At 39.7% G+C, this 22,861-nt stretch overlaps 1 protein-coding gene across 1 annotated transcript in view; it reads left to right on the forward strand.

The window, feature by feature from the left end:
* NBAS (NBAS subunit of NRZ tethering complex) overlaps positions 1–22,861 on the forward strand; it is a 253,228-nt gene that overhangs the window by 131,065 nt on the left and 99,302 nt on the right. Inside the window, exons 32-36 of the mRNA XM_037528501.2 lie at positions 703–815; positions 8,894–9,007; positions 12,425–12,538; positions 14,671–14,828; positions 15,598–15,687. Of these exons, the coding sequence (XP_037384398.1) occupies positions 703–815; positions 8,894–9,007; positions 12,425–12,538; positions 14,671–14,828; positions 15,598–15,687 (589 nt within the window). The remainder of the gene's footprint in view (positions 1–702; positions 816–8,893; positions 9,008–12,424; positions 12,539–14,670; positions 14,829–15,597; positions 15,688–22,861) is intronic.

Raw genomic sequence — 22,861 nt, forward strand, 5'->3', positions numbered from 1 at the left:
GCTCTTCCTGGCCTGATTTCCGCCTGTCTTTCTAGTTTCATGACCATTGTTCTTTTACATTCACCTTTCAGAAAGTAAATTTGTTTATTAAAATACTTATTAAGGTATATTTTCTCTAAATGTTAAAAAGTTGCTGAGAATACTCCATTGGTATCACAAATCCTTACATTAGCTACTCATTTTTTCCTACATTTATGTCTGTTCTCCAGCACTGACTCTTTTTTTTTTGCCTAGAAAATATCCTGTGCTGCTTAAGTCTCTCCTTTTTCCTTTGGGATACAAAATTATAACAAATAAGTCATTCCTATTTTTTTTCTCTACAAGAAGAACTGGAAGTTACCCGAATCCTGTCTTTCTTAAATTCTTTCATTCTCTTTGGAGTCAACATCATACTCTTTGGAGTACGATGCAAAGTCCACAGGTTTCACCCCGAGATGAAGCCCTTTATGGTCACTGGCCCCCGGAAGCCTCCTACTGCTCTCTCGTCAGTTTTGGCTTCCTTGTAAGCAAGCTATGTTATTTGCCTGCCTCACAGTCTTGCTATGAGGATTGAGTAAGATGACGGGACCTAGCATAATACCTAGAATGAATTAAGATTTTGATAAATATGGATCTCATGTTGAATATGAAAAAAAAAAACAAAAAACAGCTTACCTGGACATAGGTTGCTGCTTCTTTTTAAAACTTGATCTTTTTTTCTAGATGTTGCTTACAGCTGATGTCAGATGGACCAGCTGCCATTCAGGAGGAGCTGAACCTTATCCAAGCCCTTGGATGTCTGGAAGAATTTGGGGTAAAGATCTTACCTTTGCAAGGTGAGTGTTCTACTTAGTGCTGTTACCATTTTGTCTTGCGTTAATTTACCACTGTCCTTTTTAATTCTTAATTTTTTTTTTGTTATCAGCATATCACATAAGTTTAGTTCAGATGTAACGGCAATGCTAAAATCAACAAATTTAAATTATTAACTGTGCCAAGCAAATTTGGCCATTTAAGTATCATTCCCTCCAGAAAACCAGGGTGCTTTGTTTTTCCACACCACACACCATAATTTCCCTATAGTTCTGTTTTGAGAGGACTTTCAGTTGATGAACAAACTGCTTTGGGAATATTTTAGAACTACTTTCCTCAAATGAATACTAATTTGGCAAACTATGTATTGCATAGACTTCTCTGCAGTTTATTTTCTTTAGAACCTAACTGCAATTACTGTGTAGTATATTTTTTACCTACTCGCCCAATAGTAAAAACGATCTGTCCTGAAAATATGGATATATCCTAAGACATTTCAGTGAGCAAAATTGTTTAATCTCATTGATAATTTTTATCACATATCAAAAATAATCCCTGTCTACACGAGACACTTCCGATCTTTACTGACTCACAGACATATGAACTGGTGTCCAGCGTCCGTCTCTTCTGCATCCCCTCCTCCATGAGTGAATGGAACTATTTAATGCCAGTTTGATGGAAGACAGTTAACCCTTTACAAGCACAGTTTAGGTAAAGTCAGTGACTATAGAAACTCTAATGATAAGGTTCCTACACACTCAATTCCAAATTTATGTTTTTCTTCTTCTTCTTTTTTTTTTTTTAAATACTTATTTATTTATTTATACAAGCCCTGGGTACAGTCAGAAGCACGGGAGGGTGAGAGAATTCACCAGAGCCAGAGTGGGGAGCAGAGCAGGCAGAAGGACTGAAGTACACTGCTGAGGGGAGCAGCGGGCGGCAGGAGAGGTCTGCGCACCATGTGGGACCTTTGCCCAGCGGCCGGGGATCGAACTGGTGCTGCAGAGGCTGCAGGCAGCTTCACAGCCCAGCGCTCAACCAATGCACCACCAGGTGCTGGATTGTCATGAGGCAGCTTCTCGGTTTTCAGGAACAGCAGGTGGAGTTCCTCGGTTTTCAGGAGCTGCAGGACTAGAGCTAGTGTCCTCTCAGAAAATTCATCAATGCTTCAAAATCTATTTTGTTACCTGGAAGTTTAAAAAAGACTGAATTCTTCAAACTAACCGCGCCTGTATAATTCACACACACTTCCCTAGGTGAACACAAGCAGAAGCCAGTTCATGTACGTGGAGATGCGTAGTGCTCAGCTTTTCTTCCCAGTGTAGGTTCTGACAGCTTAAGAAACTGATACCCAGGAAACCAGCCTGTTCTTTCTATAATGGCACTATCTCAATATTAGAACCCTATGAACTCACTCATCAACTGTCCTCACTATCCTTTGGTTGTTTAATCCATTAGGAATAGGGCCCATCCTCTACCCCAATTTTCAAGTGAAATCCCCAAGAAAACATTGAGCCAATGCTTTTTCACCATGATTTTTTTTTTAAGTTCATATTTATGACTCTGAAAGAAATGGCATTTGTAACAGAACAGTGAGACTATTGGATAAGCCAAAAATAGAAATTCGGGACAATGGATGAGTGTCTCAGAGTTTTATCAGTTTTGGTATACAGTTTATTTCCCTATTTTATTTCTGTTGCATACAATTAAAAATAACTGTAAATGACAATAGTTATTTTTATGTTCATTGCAGATTATTTTTAGGTCGAGAGTATATTTTTAAAAGGGAACGATGGGAAGCTCTTGTCTAAAATTTAATTGTTGGCATTATCTTAACATTGCTCATGTTCTTTTTTTTTTTATAATAAATTTTATTTTTATATTCCCCATACAATTTCAACCCCCCCATTTTGACCCCAATCCCTCCCCTCCCTCCACCCACCCCCAAAAGTGTCTCTGGTTCATAGATTTTTGTTGATTTTGATTTTCACTTTCTTATAGTTATTCATTTTCCTGGTCCCTTATTTAAGTTTTCTAGATTCCTGCTATGAGTGAGACCATCCGGTATTTTTCTTTTTCTTTCTGGCTTATTTCGCTGAGCATGATCCCTTCCAGCGCCATCCATGTTGCTGCAAAATGCATGTGTTTATCTTTTTTGAATGCTGAGTAATATTCCATGGTATATATGTACCACATCTTCTTGATCCAGTCATCTATTTTTGGGCATTTGGGCTGTTTCCAAAGCTTAGCTATTGTAAATAGTGCTGCTATAAACATAGGGGTGCAGGTGTTCTTTGGAATTGATGTTTCTGTGTCCTTTGGGTAAATACCTAGGAGTGGAATTGCTGGATCCTATGGAAGCTCTATGTTTAGTAGGTCGAGAAATCTCCACACAGCTCTCCATAGTGGTTGGATCAGTTTGCACTCCCACCAGCAGTGCAGGAGAGTTCCTTTTTCTCCACACCCTCGCCAACATTTGTTGTTGCTAGTTTTTTTAATATGTGCCATTCTCACTGGTGTAAGATGGTATCTCATGGTAGTTTTGATTTGCATTTCCCTGATTACAAGTGATGTTGAACATTTTTTCATATGCCTGTTGGCCATCTGCATTTCCTCTTCAGAGAAGTTTCTTTTTAGCTCTTCTGCCCATTTTTTGACTGGATTATTTTCTTTGTTGTTGCTGAGTCTCATCAGCTCTTTGCAGATTTTTGTGATCAGTCCTTTATCATTAGTGTTGGGTGCAAAAATGTTCTCCCAGTTGGTGGGGTTTCTCTTTGTTTTTGTTATTGTCTCTTTTGCTGTGCAGAAGCTCTTTAATTTGATGTAGTCCCAGCTGTTTATCTTTGCCTTCACTATCACTGCTTTGGGTGATGTGACTGTAAAGATGTCTTTGATGTGCAAATCACGTAGTGTTTCGCCTATATTTCCTTCTATGTATTTTATGGTTTCAGGTTTTATGTCTAGTTCTTTAATCCATTTTGAGTTGGTTTTTGTGTATGGTGTGAGGTAGTGGTCAAGCTTCATTCTTTTGCATGTAGCGACCCAGTTTTCCCAGCACCATTTATTGAACAGACTTTCTTTGCTCCAATGCATAGTCTTTGCTCCTTTGTCAAAGATTAGTTGACCATAAATCTGTGGGTTTATTTCTGGATTTTCTATTCGATTCCATTGGTCTGTGTGTCTGTTCTTGTTCCAATACCATGCAGTTTTGATGATTATGGCTTTGTAGTATAGCCTGAAATCTGGGAGTGTGATGCCTCCATTCCCTTCTTTTTTTTTCAGGAGAGCTTTGGCTATTCGGGGTTTTTGGTGATTCCATATGAATTTCATCAATAATTGTTCTATTTCTTTGAAGAATAACATTGAAATTTTGATTGGAATAGCATTGAATCGGTATATTGCTTTTGGTAGGATGGCCATTTTAATAATGTTTATTCTTCCAATCTATGAGCCGGGGCTGTCTTTCCATTTCTTTGTATCTTCTTCTATTTCTTTTAACAGTGTTTTATAGTTTTCTTTGTAAAGGTCCTTTACCTCTGTTGTTAGATTTATTCCCAAGTATTTGATTTTTTTTTGTTTCGATAATAAAGGGATGGTTTTTTCATTTCTTCTTCTTCAGATTTATTGTTAGTGTATAGGAAGGCTTCTGACTTTTGCATGTTGATTTTGTATCCTGCCACTTTGCTGAACTGATTGATGAGTTCAATTAGTTTTTCTATGGAGTTTTTGGGGTTCTCTATGTATATTATCATATCATCTGCAAATAGTGATAGTTTGACTTCTTCTTTTCCTATTTGGATTCCTTGTATGTCTTTCTCTTGTCTTATTGCTCTGGCTAGGACTTCCAGTATTATATTGAAAAGCAGTGGTGAGAGTGGACATCCTTGTCTTGTTCCAGATCTTAATGGAAATGCTTTCAGCTTTTCACCATTGAGAATGATACTGGCTGTTGGCTTGTCGTATATGGCCTTTATGATGTTGAGGTATGTTCCTTGTATCCCAAGAATTTCAAGGGCTTTTATCATGAATGGGTGTTGCACTTTGTCGAAAGCTTTCTCGGCATCTATTGATATTATCATATGGTTTTTATATTTCTTTTTGTTGATGTGTTGGATAACATTGATTGATTTTCGGATGTTGAACCATCCTTGTGTCCCTGGAATGAATCCTACTTGGTCGTGGTGAATTACCTTATGGATACACTGTTGGATTCTGATAGCTAAAATTTTATTGAGGATTTTTGCATCAGTGTTCATTAGGGAGATTGGCCTATAGTTTTCTTTTTTTGTGTTGTCCTTGTTCGGTTTTGGTATTAGTGTAATGTTGGCTTCATAGAACGTGTTAGGTATTATACCTTCCTTCTCAATTTTTTGGAAGAGTTTGTGAAGGATAGGCACCAATTCGTCTCTGAATGTTTGGTAGAATTCATTTGTAAATCCATCAGGTCCTGGGCTTTTGTTTTTGGGGAGGTTTTTGATTACCATTTCAATTTCGCTAATTGTAATTGGTCTGTTTAGGTGTTCTATTTCTTCTTTATCTAGCTTTGGGTGATTGTAGAGTTGTAGGAATTTGTCCATCTCCTCTAGATTGTTGAACTTGTTTCCATATAACTGTTCATAGTAGTTATTAATTATTCTTTTGATTTCTGCTGTGTCCGTTGTGATTTCTCCTCTTTCATTTATTATCCTATTTATTTGTGCTTTCTCCCTTTTGCCCTTGTGAGCCTGGCTAGGGGTTTATCTATTTTATTTTTTTCGAAGAACCAGCTCTTGGTTTCATTGATCTTTTGGATTGTTTTTTTTTAGTTTCGATTTCATTTATTTCTGCTTTGGTTTTTATTATTTCTTTCTTCTACTGGTTTTGGGGTTTTTGTTGTTGTTTTTTCTAGATCTTTGAGCTTCGAGATTAGGTTGTTTCTTTGAGTTCTTTCTTGTTTCTTGATGTGAGCATCTATTGCTATATATTTTCCTCTTATTACTGCTTTTGCTGCATCCCATACATTTAGGAAATAGGTGTCCTCCTTGTCATTCAATTCAAAGAATTTTTTAATTTCTTGTATCTCCTCGTTAGTCCAGTGGACTTCCAGTAGTGTGGGTTTCAATCTCCATGAGGTAGGAGAGTACCTTGCCTTCTTTTTATGGTTTATTTCTAGTTTGATGCCTTCATGGTCAGAAAAGATGGTTGGTATGATTTCAATCTTGGTGTATCTGTTGATGTTTGTCTTGTGCCCCAGTATATGATCGATCCTAGAGAATGATTCGTGTGCAGTTGAGAAAAATGTATACTCAGATTTTTTTGGGTTTAGTGTTCTATATATGTCTGTTAAGCCCAAGCACTCTAGATCCTTATTTAGAGCTTTAGTGTCTTTACTTATTTTTTGTCTTGTTGATCTATCCATTGTTGATAGTGGTATGTTGAAGTCTCCCACTACGTATGTGTTTTCTCTGATGTCTGTTTTCAGAGATGCCAATAGTTGTCTGATATATTTTGGTGCTCCTTCGTTTGGTGAATATATGTTAATGAGTGTTATTTCTTCTTGAAGTATTGTCCCCTTGATCATAATGTAATCACCACTGGGGTCTCTTTTTATCTTTTTAAGTTTGAAATCTGTTTTATCTGATATGAGTATAGCTGTTCCTGCCTTCTTTTTTGGTCCATTTGCTTGTAGAATTGTTTTCCATCCTTTAACTTTGAGTCTATTTTTTATCTTTTGCAGCTAAATGTGTTTCCTGGAGACAGCAAAAGGTTGGGTTTTGTTTCTTAATCCAGCCTGCAACTCTGTGTCTTTTTATTGAAGAGTTTAGTCCATTTACATTTAGAGTTAGTATTGATATGTTAGCATCTGTATTTGCCATTGTGTTTGTCTTTCCTTTGATTTTATTTATTTATTCTTTTAATAACTTTCTTTGGCCTGTTTTGTTGTTATTGTCCCTCTGAGGTTCTGGCTTTAGGACTCCTTGTAGTATTTTTTGGAGTGGGGTTTAGTTGTAATAAAATTCCAGAGTTTCTCTTTGTCTGGGAAGGTCCTTATTCTTTCTTCATAGAGGAAGGAGAGCTTTGTGGGATAGAGAATTCTTGGTTGGCATCTGTTTTCTTGGAGTCTGTTGACTATGTCCCTCCACTCTCTCCTTGCCCGTAGTGTTTCTTCAGAGAAGTCCGATGTCAGTCTGATTGGTTTCCCTTTGAATGTTATCTGTTTCTTCCCTCTTGTTAGTTTCATTATTTTTTCCTTGTCTTGGATTCTTGGGAGCTTTACTATTATGTGTCTTGCTGTATTTTTCCTTTCATCATGGAAGTTTGGTGTTCTTCTTGCTTCTTGTATATCAATTTTCAGCTCCTCCTTCGCGTTTGGGAAGTTCTCTTCAATTATATCCATGAATATTTTCTCTGTTCCTACATCTCTCTCCTCTCCTTCTGGGATTCCTATAACTCTTATATTTCCTTTCCTCATGGAATCAGATAGTTCCCGAAGTCTTTCTTCGGTCTTTTTCCTTCGTACTTCTCCTTCCTTTTCTGTTTTAGTTCTTTTTATTTCTGTGTCTTCAAGAGTACTTATTCGTTCTTCCATTTCATCTATTCGGCTTTCATTGCTTTTCCCAGAGTTCTTTAGCGACTCCATTAATTCTTTGATCTCCTGCATTTCTTTTCTTCCCTCTTTAGGGACTCAATTTCATTCTTCTGGTCATTAATTATTTTCCCCTTATCATTGTTTTCCTTTATGACTTCTGTCAGTTTTTTAATCACAGCAATTTTAAATTCTCTATCTGGAAGGCTCAGAAGTTCTTCCAAGTTACTGTCATTGCAATCTGGTAGATGGTTTTCTTTTTGTGGTGTGCTTTTTTGCTGAGGAGTTGCTGGGTTGCATGTGGTTTTTCTACTCCCTACTGCCTGTTTTCTAATTTGCCGTATTCCTTGTGACCCTGTGTTGCTGGTACTGGCCGGCATCTTGGGCGAACTTCCCAGCTCACCACTGGCTCCTCTGGGGAACTTCTGCTGGGTTCACAAGTCTCCAGCAAAGAAAGGTCCCTGCTGCAAAATGGTGATGCGGGAACGTGCTCCCCTGCACGCCCGGTCTGCCCCAGTGGTGGGTGCTGCTCCCCTCTGGGCTGGAACTGCAGGCTAGAAGGCGCTCATGTTCTTTTACTTAAATGTAAGAGTCAGGCAGGTGCCACCCAAACAAGTCCACTGTGACAGTTACCCGTCAGCCTCTCCTGAGGCACTGAGGACAGCGCGAATCTCCCAGTGCATTTTTAAAATAAATTTTTTATTGGTTTCAGCTACAGTGCATTCTCATTGACATCTGTTTATGCTGTATTCCGATAACCTCCAAATTTCTGGTTTCCCTCATTAGCACATACCGCCCCCTTACCTGACTCACCCATTCCACTAATCTCCTTCACCAATCTATTCTCTGTATCTAAGACTTTGTTTTATTTTGCTAGTTTCCTTTATATTCCACATAGAAGTGAAATCATCAGGTATTATTGGTATAATCTCAAGTTTTGTCCATGTTGTTGCAAATGGCAAGATTTTATATTTTTGTATAGCTGAGTTGGTATTCCAATAAATAGGTATATTGGAACTTCACTCTACCCAGAATGGCATATGATAAAATGTTCCCTAGCCAGTCCTGAAATTCACCCACACACACACACACACACACACACACACACACCCTCACCTGTTCTTTATCCAGTCATGTGTTGATGGGCACTTAGGTTGTCCCATATATTGGCTATTGTGAGTAATATTGCAATGAACATGGGCATGTATTTATGTTTTAGAATTAATATTTTCATATTCTTGTTATAAATATATTGTATATATAAATTTATGTTATATATTATGTAAAATACGTGCAATATATATTTAATATGTACTATATACCATATTAATTTTTAAATTAATTTATTTTTACTCAAGGTAAATTTGGATACCCCCATCAGGTATTGCCACCAAAGTACACCTACCATCAATCGCCAAGAGTCCACCCCTAAAGTCCAGTTTTCCCAGTGCCCTTTACTTGGCTCCCGTGTCAAATATTAGTTGACTATGTGTCCGGGTTGATTTCTGGTCTCTCAGATAGGCCTCTCTTTTGCAGTGCGATTGCGCTCTGACCGGATCAGCCTCATCAAGGAGTGTATTTGCCAATTCCCCACATGCTACAAACAGTCCACCAAGCTTCTGGGCCTTGCTGAGTTGCTTCAGGTGGCAGGTAAGTTTTGAATGTCAAGCTGCAGAGTGAGCTGTGCTACACTCAACAGCATCCTAGGTGAACATCAGAGTATACGCTTATGGGTGTCACAAGAGCTGCCTTTGGCATGGTATGAGATTGGCATGTTATAAAAATATTTACCTGTATTGAGCTGCTGGGCCCATCATTCCATTAAATGAGGCGGGCTTATTTAAGGTGCCCCAGAGCGGTTACCACAGAGGATTAGAGTTACCATTTATAACCAGGAAACTTAAGCATAGGATAAGCCTGCCCTGCCATTCACCTTCAGGGCCCAGATTTGGTGTATTGTCTTTGAACATGAGCAATTTCTTAGAAAAATTTGTGCATGTCCTGCCTGGTGCGATTTTCTCATACGTTACCTCATTTTATCTTCTATAGGTGGTGATGATGGTAGTATTTTTCCCATTTTATAAGGGAAATTGAGAATCAATTTGTGTAAGATCTTGCCCAGCAGGGTTAAAGAGTAGATCATGGCTTTCCGGGAAAGTCTGTCTCTACATTTTGCTTCTTCAGCCACTCTTTCTGCTTACCGGCATCTTTTAATAATTTTCTCTGGTATTCTTGATGGAAACTGATCTCTACAAGAATAGTCGTTGGCCATTTTGTTTCACAAGCAGTGGTTAGAGATTCTTTACCAAGTCACAGATTGTAAGCCCAGAATTGAAAAGGATTTATATTTTCATTGTTGGCTTCATTGTATATGTTTAATTTAGTGGGCACACATTAATGTTTTAAAGTTATAATATACAGAACTCTTACTCTAAAATAAGGTTCCAAAAGTCTAGTTTTAGTAAATTTTGATGTGTCAGTTGTCCTTTTTTAGATTGTCTGAAAGTATAGCTCTAGCATTTGTACCGTTGGCCTTGCAGTAGCCTTGCAAAGGCGCCGACTCTTGGCTTGGGGCCAATCATCCATCAGGAAGCATCTTGGATGAACAGTGAGAAGTTGGGTGTGAGATCAGAAGACTGGTTTAGTCCTGACTGTGCACCTTTGCTAAATGATGAGCTTCCATTCCTCACCTGGAGAAGAGGACTACTGTCCCCTTCTTCACCTGCCACCCAATGAGTAAAGGTGTACTGTGAAGCACTCTGATCATCAGGGAAGGATTTCAGAAGAATCGAGTTCTTCAGAACTAGCGAGGCAGGCAGGAGGCTGCCCGCCATCTTCCGTGCACCTACTAGGATTCATTTCCATTTCTGTCTTTGTGACTTGTTGATGTAGAATAGGAATATTCTACATGATACTGGTGAACTAAGTGGACATTTAATGGGATAAACATTCTTTTTACCAGTCGGCAAGGACCGTTCAGGTTCTTCTATGAACTTGCAGTCAGACCGTGGTTAGGGACGGCTACTCTCCAAGGGAGGCCTGGACTGGAAAGACTCAAACCCCTGTGGGATGGAGAAGTGCTGTTATTGTGCTGTGTTTCTCTTTGTGGTCTTTCCACACGGCGGCCTCAGTGTTCCCAGACATCTTAGGTGGCTAAAGGTTCCCAGAGAGGGTGTCCCAGAAACTAGCAAAAGGTTCCTGGCATTTACTCATCTTGTGTAAGAATCCAGGCAGCTTCATTTCTATTGTATTTTCTTCATGGCGGGAGTCACATAGGACCTCCCAATGTCAAGAGACGTGTTTGTAGATACCCCTGGAGGGTCATTGGGATGGAGTGTTTGCTACTGAGCCGGCACACTCACGTGGCTGTTGGGTAAGGACTCGTTCCTCCCTGGCTCTGGGTAAATGTCCTTAGCTCTTTGCCACATGACCTCTCCACAGGGCTTCTTGGAACTTCTCTCAGCACAGTATATAGTTTCTCCTAGAGCAGTTGATTCATGAGAGAGCAAAGAGGATCCTATAAACTGCCTCTTATGACTTTGCTTGGAAGTTCCCACACCATCATTTCCTCCTTATTCTGTTTGGTAAAAGTAAATCTTTAGTCTCCATTCAAGGCATTAAACTCTGTCTGTACAAGTGAGTATTATAGAACTTGTGAACTTAGTTTATATTTCATATGCTCAAAGCTTTGTTATACTATCATTAATCTGCAGGCTAAACATCCAAATCTTTTTCTATAATAGCTTTCTAGTCTGATGATGTTCCTGGCTGTTCTCCAAAAGAATTTTTTTTTTTTTGTAATATTTTTCTAGGCAGCATTCATTTCAGGCCTATTTGATTGTTTTTCCTTCTAATTATCTGCTCAGATTGGAACTTTCTAGAATTAAATAAGGTTAGGTGTTTGAATTTTGAACTTCAAGATGACCATTTTTGGTTCATCATCATATAAAAATTCACATGTGCAGCAGTCTGAAGGGGGTCAACCAGTACTTCTAAATCATATATATACAAAGTTCTAAGCCAATGTTACCTCAATAAAAAAAGAAAAATCTCATTTTATGTTTTCATATTTATCTAAGTTATTTCTTGCTGTGTCCCTGATAGCAGAAATATGACTCTCATTTTGTATGTGAGGAAATGTAAGAGAAGGCCTCCTGGCTCCTGGTTCTCTGAAGGTACCTGGGCTCCCAGCTGAGTAGCATTGCCTTGGTCGACCCCAAATATTGGGGTTTGAGTTTAAAGGGAAAAGAGAAAAAAAGCCACGGCAGATTTGTGTGGGTCAGGTTAAAATCTGGCCCTTGACATTCAGATCCAGCAGAGTTTGCCAGCCCAGCTCCGGGCAAGATGGCATAGGGCAGGCTGGACACACTGGTATGGTTTTGGCTTTGCATCCTGAGCTGGTTTTGAAAACGGGCTGGTTCGAGCTCCCACTGGCAACAGTCAGGTTCAGGTCTGCACCAGCCCTGGAAACAGCTGGTTTGGAAAAAGGACCAATGGGGTTTGAAAGGCAGGATACAGCAGAGGTTTCACCTTCTAGGAGGAGGCTGGATTTGGCATGGGAGAGTCTTCAGGAGGCCTTCCACACAGATTTTCAGATTTTTGCTTCTGCTTCATTCATTTGTTGCCACACTGTGGGGTGCTGCCTCAGCACCACCTGTGATCACCCCAGCTGCACCAGGTTAGATGGATCCTGGTCTACCACTTAGCAGTGTGCCACCGGCTCCAGGCACCCTTCAGAGGGACAATGCCAGATTACACGAGCACCATTTAGTTTGTGCTACTGGACACACTGACACTATCTCAGGTAGGACAGCCAGTCTTTTGTGGCCTTGGGAACTCTGCATTTCCTTACAACATACTCACCTGGAGTAACAAACTGTTCCATTGAACAGTGCCCCACTGCCCTTCACCTTGCCCCTGGCAACTTCTGTTCTATCCTCTGCTTCTGTGAGCATCCCTGTTTTAAATACCTTATATAACGGAAATCCCGGGCCCACAATAATAATGACTTTTTCAAAAATTAATTGATGCTGCCATAATTATGAAGTCATTTGCATGTGTTTACAGGTGAAGATGCAGAAGAAAGGCGTGGACAGGTCCTCATCCTTCTGGCTGAGCAAGCACTTCGCTTCCATGACTACAAAGCGGCCAACGTCCATTGTCAGGAGCTGATGGCCACAGGTGAAGTAGGCACCTCACTTAACACTTTGTTCGCGTCCTCTTAGGTGCTGAATAGTGGAAAAGGTCTGTTCTGGAATCAGTTGGTCTGATTGGTAAGCCAGACACATTTTTGCATAAGACTTGAGAAGCATTTTATGAGCTGTGATATGCCCTGTGTTTGTATAATAATATAAGTACTTTAATGGGCTCAGAGGTTATATTTTATCTGAAATTTTGGTTGCTTTCCATCCCTATTAAAAACATGCTCATAATTTTAGGAGCAATTTTATGTAAAGTATTTTAATGTCTTTTTATGCGTTATATGAAAGTCTAAATTTTGAAGTATCTGCAATTTGTGGCTATATAGTTAATATTTCTATTTTTTTTCAAGCTAACAATGTTTTTCAAATGATGTGAAAATTGGAAGTTGTTTGCAACCCTAAAATTTTCCATGCCGAATTCCTAATTCATATCTCAGGAGGATAAGCAGATTTTATTGTAATCAAATTTCTTTATTAAAGAACACATTCCCCAGTGGGTTAGGAAGTGACTTCCTATTGTCCTAAACGATCTACTTTTTGTGGCTTTGCCTGAATGTAGGAAGCCTGCTCATCACGTTGCTTACTGAGTATTCACAGAGGGGTGTAAAGTGCAGGGGTTCCCTTCACGATAACCACACCCCTGTGCATTGGGCTTCATACCCATTTTGTATGTGTATAGTTATAGAAAAAATTATTCTGGCTCTTGTGAAAAATGATAAGGCACACTACAGAGGACTTTTTCAATGGATGTTAAGATTTTTGCAGTAAGGATGAGAGATAAGGCTCAACTGGCGTAGAGCAAGGGCCGGTGGGGATTATTGGCCAATGAACAGTGGAGGAGGCCAGTGGGTGGAAAATGACTTGATTGCCACAAGGTTCATGGGACACTTGCTATACCCACTTAAAATAGGCTTCTTGCTGAAGGCGGGTTTGGGTGGTCTGATGTCCAGAGTGAGGGATGAGGCGAGGGATCAGATGTCCAGGGACATTAGAGATTCTCTTTAAACTGACCTAGCAGGATTCTTGCTAAAACTGGGCTGGCAGGCCCAGTGGAGAATGGGCCGCAGGAGAGCCTGACTGAAGTTGGGTCAAAGAGGGAGCCTGTCAGCACATCTGTGAAAATGTTTAAAATTGGCCAAAAAACAAAAACAAAAACAAAAAAACAACCCTCAGTGCTTTATCAGCTCAACATTAGAAGATGCGCCTCATGAGAGCAGTGCTCTGTGATGTCGACCACCTTGTTGACGTCAAGTTCGGAATAATGGTGGTTTTCTGGAAAAACCTAGTTGTAGTCTCATAAAATTGTTTATTTGAGGACTTGGTAGTAATTTTATTCCTGTGAAGGTGGTAGCTGAATTAATTTTACTTTATGTAGTTGGCCAAATTACTTTGGACTGAAGCCTTTGTACTCAGAAAAAAAAGATTTACTGTCAAACTGGAACTCACTCAGATAGGAAAGGCGGTGTGTTTAAGAAGATGAGAATAATACCATTGAGGATCAAGCTCTTCGTGGATTAGGGCGGCCTCTTGGCTCTCCCTGGAGCTCCATCTTCTTCATCAAGTGCATGATTCTGTGTGACTATTTATAATAATTTCTCTCTTTCTAGCGCTTTGATGTTTACAAAGTACTTTTAGATTTACATGTTGTCTAATCCATCTCACGAACCTGGGAGGGAGGCTTTATTAGTGTCATCCCTGTGCAGCGGGAGACATGATATCTGGAAGATTCTCGAGCTGCCTTACTTGCTGGATGACTGGGTGGGGCCATAATCTCAAGTCTTCAGGACTTAGATTTCTGGTTTTTCGCTCACCATCAAAGCTCTGTAGATTATTTGTGGCAACAAATAATTGCTAGGTAAAATTTTAATAGAGTTTTTCAGAAGAGCCTGTCTGAAGTAGCGCTGAACTTTTGGCATAAGGCACCAGCCCAGCCTCTCTTTTCTACCTTATCTCTGGGTATTTGTCTGCTCAGATAAGAACAAGTGTCACCAGTGACTGCGGTTTCAACCTGGTGTACAGCCCTGGGCAGAAGGATGTGCATTCCTTATGTTAACCTGGAGTTTTCGCTACTCATGAAACTTGGTTTTGTTTTTTTCCTTCCCAATTTTTCAGGTTATTCTAAAAGCTGGGATGTTTGTAGCCGTTTAGGACAATCAGAAGGCTACCGGGACTTGGCCACGCGCCAGGAGCTCATGGCCTTTGCTTTGACACATTGCCCCCCGGACAGCATTGAGCTGCTCTTGGCGGCCAGCAGCTCTCTGCAGACGGAAGTAAGTGCTGGCAAGAACTGTGATCCTCACCTGAATGAATGCAGATCGTTGGGACTGTGGCTCTGGATTTTATGGTCATCATCTAAAAATAATGGGTTGTTGGAAAAATCATGATGTATTTTTTCTGTTTTCAAGCAAAAATGCTTCATGACTTTTCTGACAACCCAATATTACAAGAATTTTAATTTATACACAAAAAGTAGCTTGCCACTTTTGTGAAAAGGGATTTGAAGATACTAGGATGTGCACTTTTGTTGGCTCTCCTGCAGTCAGGGAGAGAGAAATTAATATTGGGGAATAAATTATTGACTATGAATGGGAAAGGTTAGTATGATCAAGAATAGAACATGGAAGAGATGATCATATAAAGTAAATTTGATGCCAGTGGCCTAAGCACCAGTGCTGGCACCATTCTTCAGAGATCCTTCGGAAATGGCAGGGGACACAGTGTTGGGGGATAGTACATTTCCTAAAATTCACAGGGTAAATCTGCAGAAAGAAGGGTAGTGCCCTTGCTGTGAGACACTGTGCACAGAGATGCTGGAATTCACGGGTCCAGCTCCTGGTCACTCGTGACTCTGCTTATCAGTGGGTGCGTCCTTGTTTAGCTGTTCAGGAGTCTGCTGTGAGCTGTTAGCAAACTATGCATTATGAAGCAGTGATCTATCCCTTAGGGTGCACTTTAAAAATCTTAAGTCAACATTTTAAAGAAAGGCTAATTTGAAAACACAATTTCTTTATAATGTTTTGTGCTTTTTTTCTCCCCTAGATTCTTTACCAAAGAGTAAATTTCCAGATCCATCCAGAAGGAGGGGAAAGTGTCAGTGTTTCACCACTAATTAGTAAAGCATTGTCAGAGGTAAATTGGTATTGGGGGAGGGAAGAGTTTGACAGCTGGCTCTCCTAACCTCATGAATGAGAGAGAGAGAGAGAGAGAGAGAGAGAGAGAGAGAGAGAGAAAGTGTGTGTGTGTTTATGGACAGTTTCCTTAAATGCTTACACATGTGAAATACAACATTCATATAGAAAAATACACAAAACAAAAATAACTTATTCAATACATTATCATGGAGAAAATGCCATGAAATGACCATGCAGATGAGGAAAGAGGGCATGATCAGCCTCCCAGGAGCCCCTACTCTCTCTGCCAGTTCAATTCTAGCCCTCCCGTCTCTGTCGAAGATCACCATGGCCCTGACTCACACAAATCACCAGATCTTTGTGTTTTTTGTTCTTGTTTTAGTGTTAGTACCTGTCACACCTCCCCAAATGACAATTTGATTTTACCTTTGTACCTAATGGAAATAGTTGTGCTCAGTATTATGTGTGTGAGATTCATCCATGCTGTTAGTTCCTTTCTCTCATTGTCACTGCAGCACAGAAATTGGTTACGGTTCATTCATTCTACTGTCAAATGACTTTGGTTTGTTCTCAGCTTGGGCTGCTAGAATCATGCTGTCCATCATTTTGCATACATCTTAGGCACCTGCCTATCTAGCCCTGGAAGGATACCCTCTCAGATATGAGTGTTCAGCCTCAGTGGAGAGCCCACGACGATTTCCCAAGTGTTTTTACCAGCAGGGCACTCAACAGCAGCGTTTGGGATTGCTTTTTACTCCTGCCAGCGCCTCATCATTGTGTGTTTTCTAAATTTATCTCTTGTTCAAGTTGTATTTTTTTGTGATTCTGATTTATGTTTTCTAGTTACTAATGAGATGAAGTTAAGTGAGATTCTTTCTGGTTGAGGTACCTGTTCAGTCTTAGCTTCATAGTGCTAAGACTTAACCATTTGTGCCACCAGGGAAGCCCTGAATCAGAGTTCTAAAAGCAATTGATAGTACACATCCTGTTGTTGAGATTCTTAGAATGCAGTTTTCTGGTCTCATGTGTCTGCCTCATTTCAGGATAGCTCATCCTGATAGAGGAAGGAGGGAATGCACCCACTGTGTCCTCTCTGTTGCTGGTCAGTGTCTCTGCCCTGGAATTTCACTTTTTATGACTGTTTCTAGTAAATTAGAACTGGCATTTGTTTTTTAATTAAAAAATGGTTTTGTTGTTTTGGGATCATAATGGATTAATGAAGAGAACCACAAAACTGGGAAAAAAAGGTTATATTTGAGGATAGCCATGTAAATAAGACCCTGATTGTCTGTTTACAGAATTGGCATTTTTTAGGTAGATACTTCTGCCCAGTTTCTGGCATTCTAACTACATAAGGTAAGAGGTGATAATCCTCTTTTATAGGCTGCTTTTCCCTAAGATTCCTCTAAGTGGTTATCTTCATTTTCAGAGTGTAAAATGTCATTCATTTTTCAAGTAACTATTTTGGAAGACATCCTGTGATAAATGAACCATACCTATCTTTTTCTTTAATTGCTAAACCCATTTTGCTAAGCTCATTAGGTAGATGTGTACTATCAATTGCTTTTAGAACTCTGATTCAGGGCTTCCCTGGTGGCACAAATGGTTAAGTCTTAGCACTATGAAGGTAGCCACAGCCACTGCAGCACGAGTTCGATCCCTGGCCAGGGAGCTAACCCACAGGGCACGGCAGACTTCTCCTGTCTCATCCGCTGCTCCCCTCAGCAGTGTATTTCAGTAGATCTGCCTGTTCTGTTCCCCACTCTGTCTCTGGTGAATCCTCTCACCCCCCGTACCTCTGGTCCGCACCCCGCGTACCTCTGGTCTGCACCCCAGCTCTTGTGTGCATAAATAAATCAATCTTTTTTTTGTATTTTTGTATTTTTATTTTTATATTCCCCATACAATTGCACCCCCCTTATTTTGGCCCCAATCCCTCCCCATCCCCCCACCCCCCATAGTGTGTCTCTGGTTCATAGTTGTTCGTTGATTTTGATTTTTTCTTTCTTATAGTTATTCTTTTTCCTGGTCCCTTATTTAGGTTTTCTAGATTCCTGCTATGAGTGAGACCATCCGGTATTTTTTTTTTCTTTCTGGCTTATTTCGCTGAGCATGATCCCTTCCAGCTCCATCCATGTTGCTGCAAACTGCATGAGTTTATCTTTTTTGATTGCTTAAATAAATAAATCTTAAAAAAAATAGAACTCTGATTCAAAGCTTCAGTTTAGGATTTGCTGGTGGAGTTAGGGCAAAATACACAGCTTTTGTTCCTAGTGGATTGTGTGTACCTGTCCTGTTTTCATCTGTCTATTGAAATCCAACTAGACAGACAAATACTGAGCACTCATGTGTATCCCCAGGATGGTGCTAGAAGATCTCAGGGTCTCAAAGCAGTTTCTAATGTGCCCACTTTTGCTCTTAAGGAGGATTCTCCTATTCTTCCTGCAGTGGTGACTTCAGAACAGTGCTGACCAATAGAACTTTCTACAGTAAGGGAATGTTCTGTTTGTCTGCACAGCCTCTCCTGTCCCTTGTCCTGATCATCCTCTAACTCCTTGCCCCTGGCTAAAGTGACCTTCTCTTTGTGAAGGTTCCCCTGGGTTCTCTGCTTGCTCCCTCATGTGTCCTCACTCTACCGTGTCATCATGTGGTATTTATGACACAAAGTATGTCTTTCATCTTCATGGTCTCTCCCTCGAGCGCCAGTCGCCTAGCGTATGTCCAGGAAATGTTTGATAAAGCTCAGTTGGAGACTTCCACTGCGTGAAGTTTATGTCTGTGGTAAAAATGAATTAGAAAGTAGATTTCAGCCTAAAAATATAAGGACTTTCCATTTAATTCATCTCTGTGTGCCGTGTGAGTTCCCGTTACGTTGACCAAGGTAGGGAGTTCATTATTTCTCTGTTCATCATAGCATTGCAAAGTGTTTCTGCTGAGTTCAGCTCCATAAGCTTATTTTAAATCCCCAACCTTCTTTATAAAATCTATGAAAAGCCTTTTGTGACTTTGGGTTTCCTGTTTTATGATTCTACCATGAAATAGAAAGTGCCAGCCTGGCTCCTTGCCGACTTCTTTACAGGCGGACCTGCTGTGTTTCCACCACTGGGCATATCTTGCTCCATCAGAATCTCTTTAGTAAATGAAGGAGACCACCAGTGGCCCGTTACCTGTTCTCCTTAGCAAGGAAAAGGACTTCCTCCAAAATGACTGTCTTTTGTTTTTTCCCTTTTTTTTGGTAGTTTCTTGAAAGTGTTCCTATCTTCATCTGTCCTCCTCCAGCAAGTTGTGATAGATCCGGAAGAGCCCATGAAATGCAAACCCAAACCCTTAACAACACATTATGGCTTTGATTCATGAAGCACATTTCAGAATATTATAGCTACTATTATTGCATTAAAACATAGTGCTTCGCCATAGATGCCGTGTGTTATACATTAACAGTAGATATAATAACCACATTAAATTGGAAGTCATAAATGAGATCTGACAGTATGTGTAATCTTCTTAATGCTCAAGACTTTCATTACTCAGTTGTGAACATGATTTTTATTTATAGATATCCGAGCAAAATAAAGATGTAATTGCTTTGCAGTAGCATTTGCATTAGTGCGAGTGATGCTTATAAGTCTAAAGATACTAGCTGTTGGCCCAATAAACAAGATATTTGCGTATAAATAGAAAAAATGCATAATTTGTGGATAACTACCAAAATTATATATTTCTAGTTTCTTACTAATGTTGATTATTATGTTTTTTAAATGTAACAGTATTCTACCACTTAGAGTATATTAACATTTTTGTTTAGCTAGTATTAGTTATATCACTTAGCCAATGATGTTTTCCCTAGATAAATCTAATTAGAGTTGGAAAATGGGTTATATACAAGGTTCCCATTAAAAAATCATTTTCACTGTGGGAAAACTTGTTATGAACATTTTAAGTGGCTACAGATTTATGTAACTGGACTAATTAATGTTCAGCACTGGGGCAAGGGCTAAGCATAGAGCTATTTTGAATTTATTAAAGGATTGTTTAGAAATATTTAAATAAAAGTGAGTAAAATGGCAGTTGTATTTCTGTCACAGACAAGCCTTTTCTCCACTACCCAGTGGGCGGCCATGAGCTCAGTCTTCCTTGTCAGCCGTCACTCAGCTGTGGACGCTCCTGTCCACGTCTTCGTTTGGAAGCACCTGATACCTTCCCTCCAGGTGCCAGAGGGGAGCTGCTGGGTCATGTGGCATGTCATGTGGCATGGGCATGTTTAGCATGTGAAGAGACTGCTAGACTGTTTTCCAAAAATGGAAATTTTCTTTGTCACCAGGTAGTGTTAAGTTTCCAATTTCCCCACATCCTCATGAACACCTGTTACGGACATTGTCCTTGGGTGTGTATCTTCTCAGTTATCGTTTTGATCCATAATGTCCAAATAATGAATGATGTGAGCATCTTCTAGATGCTATGTTATTGCCATCCTTGTGCCTTCTTGGGAGAAATGACTATAAACATTTCATCCATTTTTAAACTGGTTGTTTATCTAAGTCTGTTGCATGGGTTTTTTTTTTAGGATTTTTGTTTTGTTTAATTCTGGATAAAAATCTTTTATTGAATGTATGACTTGAAGCTATTTTTTTCTGGGTCTGTGGCTTTCTACTTTCTTACTGATACTTCTGAAGCGCGACAGTTTTTAGTGTTGCTGAAGTCCAGTTTATTAATATTTTCTTTTATTGATTTTTTTTTTCTGGTGGTGTATTTAAGAATTCTGTGCTTAACTCAAGGTTGTGAAGACTTAGTCCTAAGCTTTTTCTCTAAGAGTTTTGTAGTGTTATCTCTTATATTTGTTGATAAATAAATAACAATGATATCTTTTTAAATGAAGTAAGGATAGGCTTGGGGAATATCCGCATACAAAAAAATGAATTTAGAACTTTACCTCAGACCGTATACAGAAAATAATTCATTAGGTTAATATTTGTTTTGCTTTGTTTCATGACTGTTTGTTCCTTTTTAAAGGATTTTAAATTTCATATTTAGTGTGCACAGAGGCACAAATTAGTATTTTGAAATTTCAAGTGAAATAATTTCATCTTAGTGGATTATTACCTTCGTAACTGTCTTTTTTCCTTCATGTATTTTGAAATTTTGGTTTGTAGAATTTGAGCTCCATCCTACTCCATTGAATTTTTCCCTAGACTGTCAGGATTCTGTTGTTTTGTGGTTTCTCTCTGTCTAATCCCTTGGTACCTCCGACCCAGAACCACATCCTGTGTTAACTTTTCCCAGGGACCTCCTTCCCCCTGTAATGTTGCGAATATGAAAAATGCATTTGTGGAGCCAGCTCAGGATTTGGACTTGGCCCAGTTCCTTTGTCTTTGTTCTTGGCCTCCCAGGCCCGCAGCTTCACATAAATACATAACCTCAGGCACTGAGATCCTTGTGATTCACCTTTCTTTGCAAAGGAGCTTCAGTCAGCCACTGCCAGCATTTGAATTTGAGCCCCCAAATGTTGAATTCTGTTCAAGTCCTCTTGACTCCTTTTTCTCCTTTTTCTTTTCTCAGTATTTTGGAGGCAGAGAGCACAGTGAATCCCGAGTTCATTGTTCCATCTTGACTGAAATTCACAGTGTTTTCTTTAATTGCAAAATATAGCAGGCCTTTTATTTTAACAATCCATTTAAGGCAAGGTAGGATTCAGATAACAATGTTATCTGGCACACTTTAATTTTTAAAATAAAATGAGATGTGAAACATATATGATGAAATACTAACATTTGTTAACTTTGGGTAAGAGTACATGGATTTTTGTAGTAATTTCACTCTTTTTGCTTTTTTATAATGTAAAAATTATTTACTCAATAATGCATTAATGTATGAGTTATCTTTCATCTCTCTGCTCTTTGTCTCCACCCATTCCATGTGTGCATCCTGTTGTTCAGAGGCAAACACTCTGAAGTTTATATAGATCCTTCCAGATTTTTCAGTGCAGTGTTTCTCTATCTCCTAGAGGAATTTTTTTTTTTTTTTTTAACTAGAATGTATTCATACTACAAGTGGTACTCTGAAATGTGCTTTGCCATGTGATCTGTGTCATGGACATCAACCCCAATCAGTATGTATAGAGCATTTATATAATCACACAGCAGTGGTCATTGGGTGCATGTACTGTGAGTTATTCCTGTTCTTCTTGGACATCTAGATTGTATCTATTTATCCCCCAAATTAGAGCCGCACCGAACATTTTATATACACATCTCTGCATACTCATACTTCTATTGCCCTGGGATAAAATAGTCGAAACCAGTTCCTGATGTTACAGGCCAGGAAGAGGACACCCCAGAACCCCAAACCCGCCTGTTCCAAATAAGTTCTGCATCCACTGCATCAAGACAAAACGTGTAGACCTTTAATAGAAAGGAACTTTAATACAATTAGTGTGTAATACAGAAGAGACAAAGACTATAATTTTCAAATCAAGCACCCAAAGTTACCCATCCCCTCAGGGGTAAAAGTCCACCCAAACAGGATTGGACCAAAGCAAGGCCCGAAAGCCTGCCACAAGTCTAAAGCATCTTCCAGTGGGGACCCATGGAAAAGGATCAGAAACAGCCAGACAAGTCTGGGAGGAAAAGAGCAAAATCAAAGTCAAGATAAAAGCTTTCATTGTCACCTTCCCAAGGGTTTCTCACCCACGTCTGTTTGAACCTGCCCAGGACCCAGAAGCAAGCGCAGCTTCTTCATGTGTCTCTCTGCTCCATGAGCCTCCTCCAGATTCCTCCTTGCTGCCCATCTTGCTTCCTTCCCACTCCAGTCTCCTTTCCAGCTTCTTCTCCTCTTTGCTCAGCTTCACCCTCCCTTGGTTGGAGCAGGGAACCTGGAACCTCCCCTTTTCCTGGTGACCACCCTGTTACACTGAGAGATAATTTCTTGTGGTTTATCCTCCATCAGCTTATAAGTGCTCACTTTACCTTGTGAGCTGTAGTGATAGCAATACATAGCTGCATCATGCAATTAATCTGAAGTGTGAGCAGCAGGAATAGGTTAACAGATTAATCCCTACATTAATTTATTATTATTATTATTATTATTTTAGTCAAATTGACTGCTATATAATCTTTTTGGGCTCTGTTGTCCATCCAGCACTGGGTCTTAGACATAGTAGGCATGCCAGAAGGTGT

The sequence above is a fragment of the Talpa occidentalis genome, unplaced genomic scaffold (genome assembly GCF_014898055.3).
Source record: "Talpa occidentalis isolate TD23 unplaced genomic scaffold, MPIMG_talOcc4v2.1 talOcc4.5, whole genome shotgun sequence".
Lineage (NCBI taxonomy): Eukaryota > Metazoa > Chordata > Mammalia > Eulipotyphla > Talpidae > Talpa > Talpa occidentalis.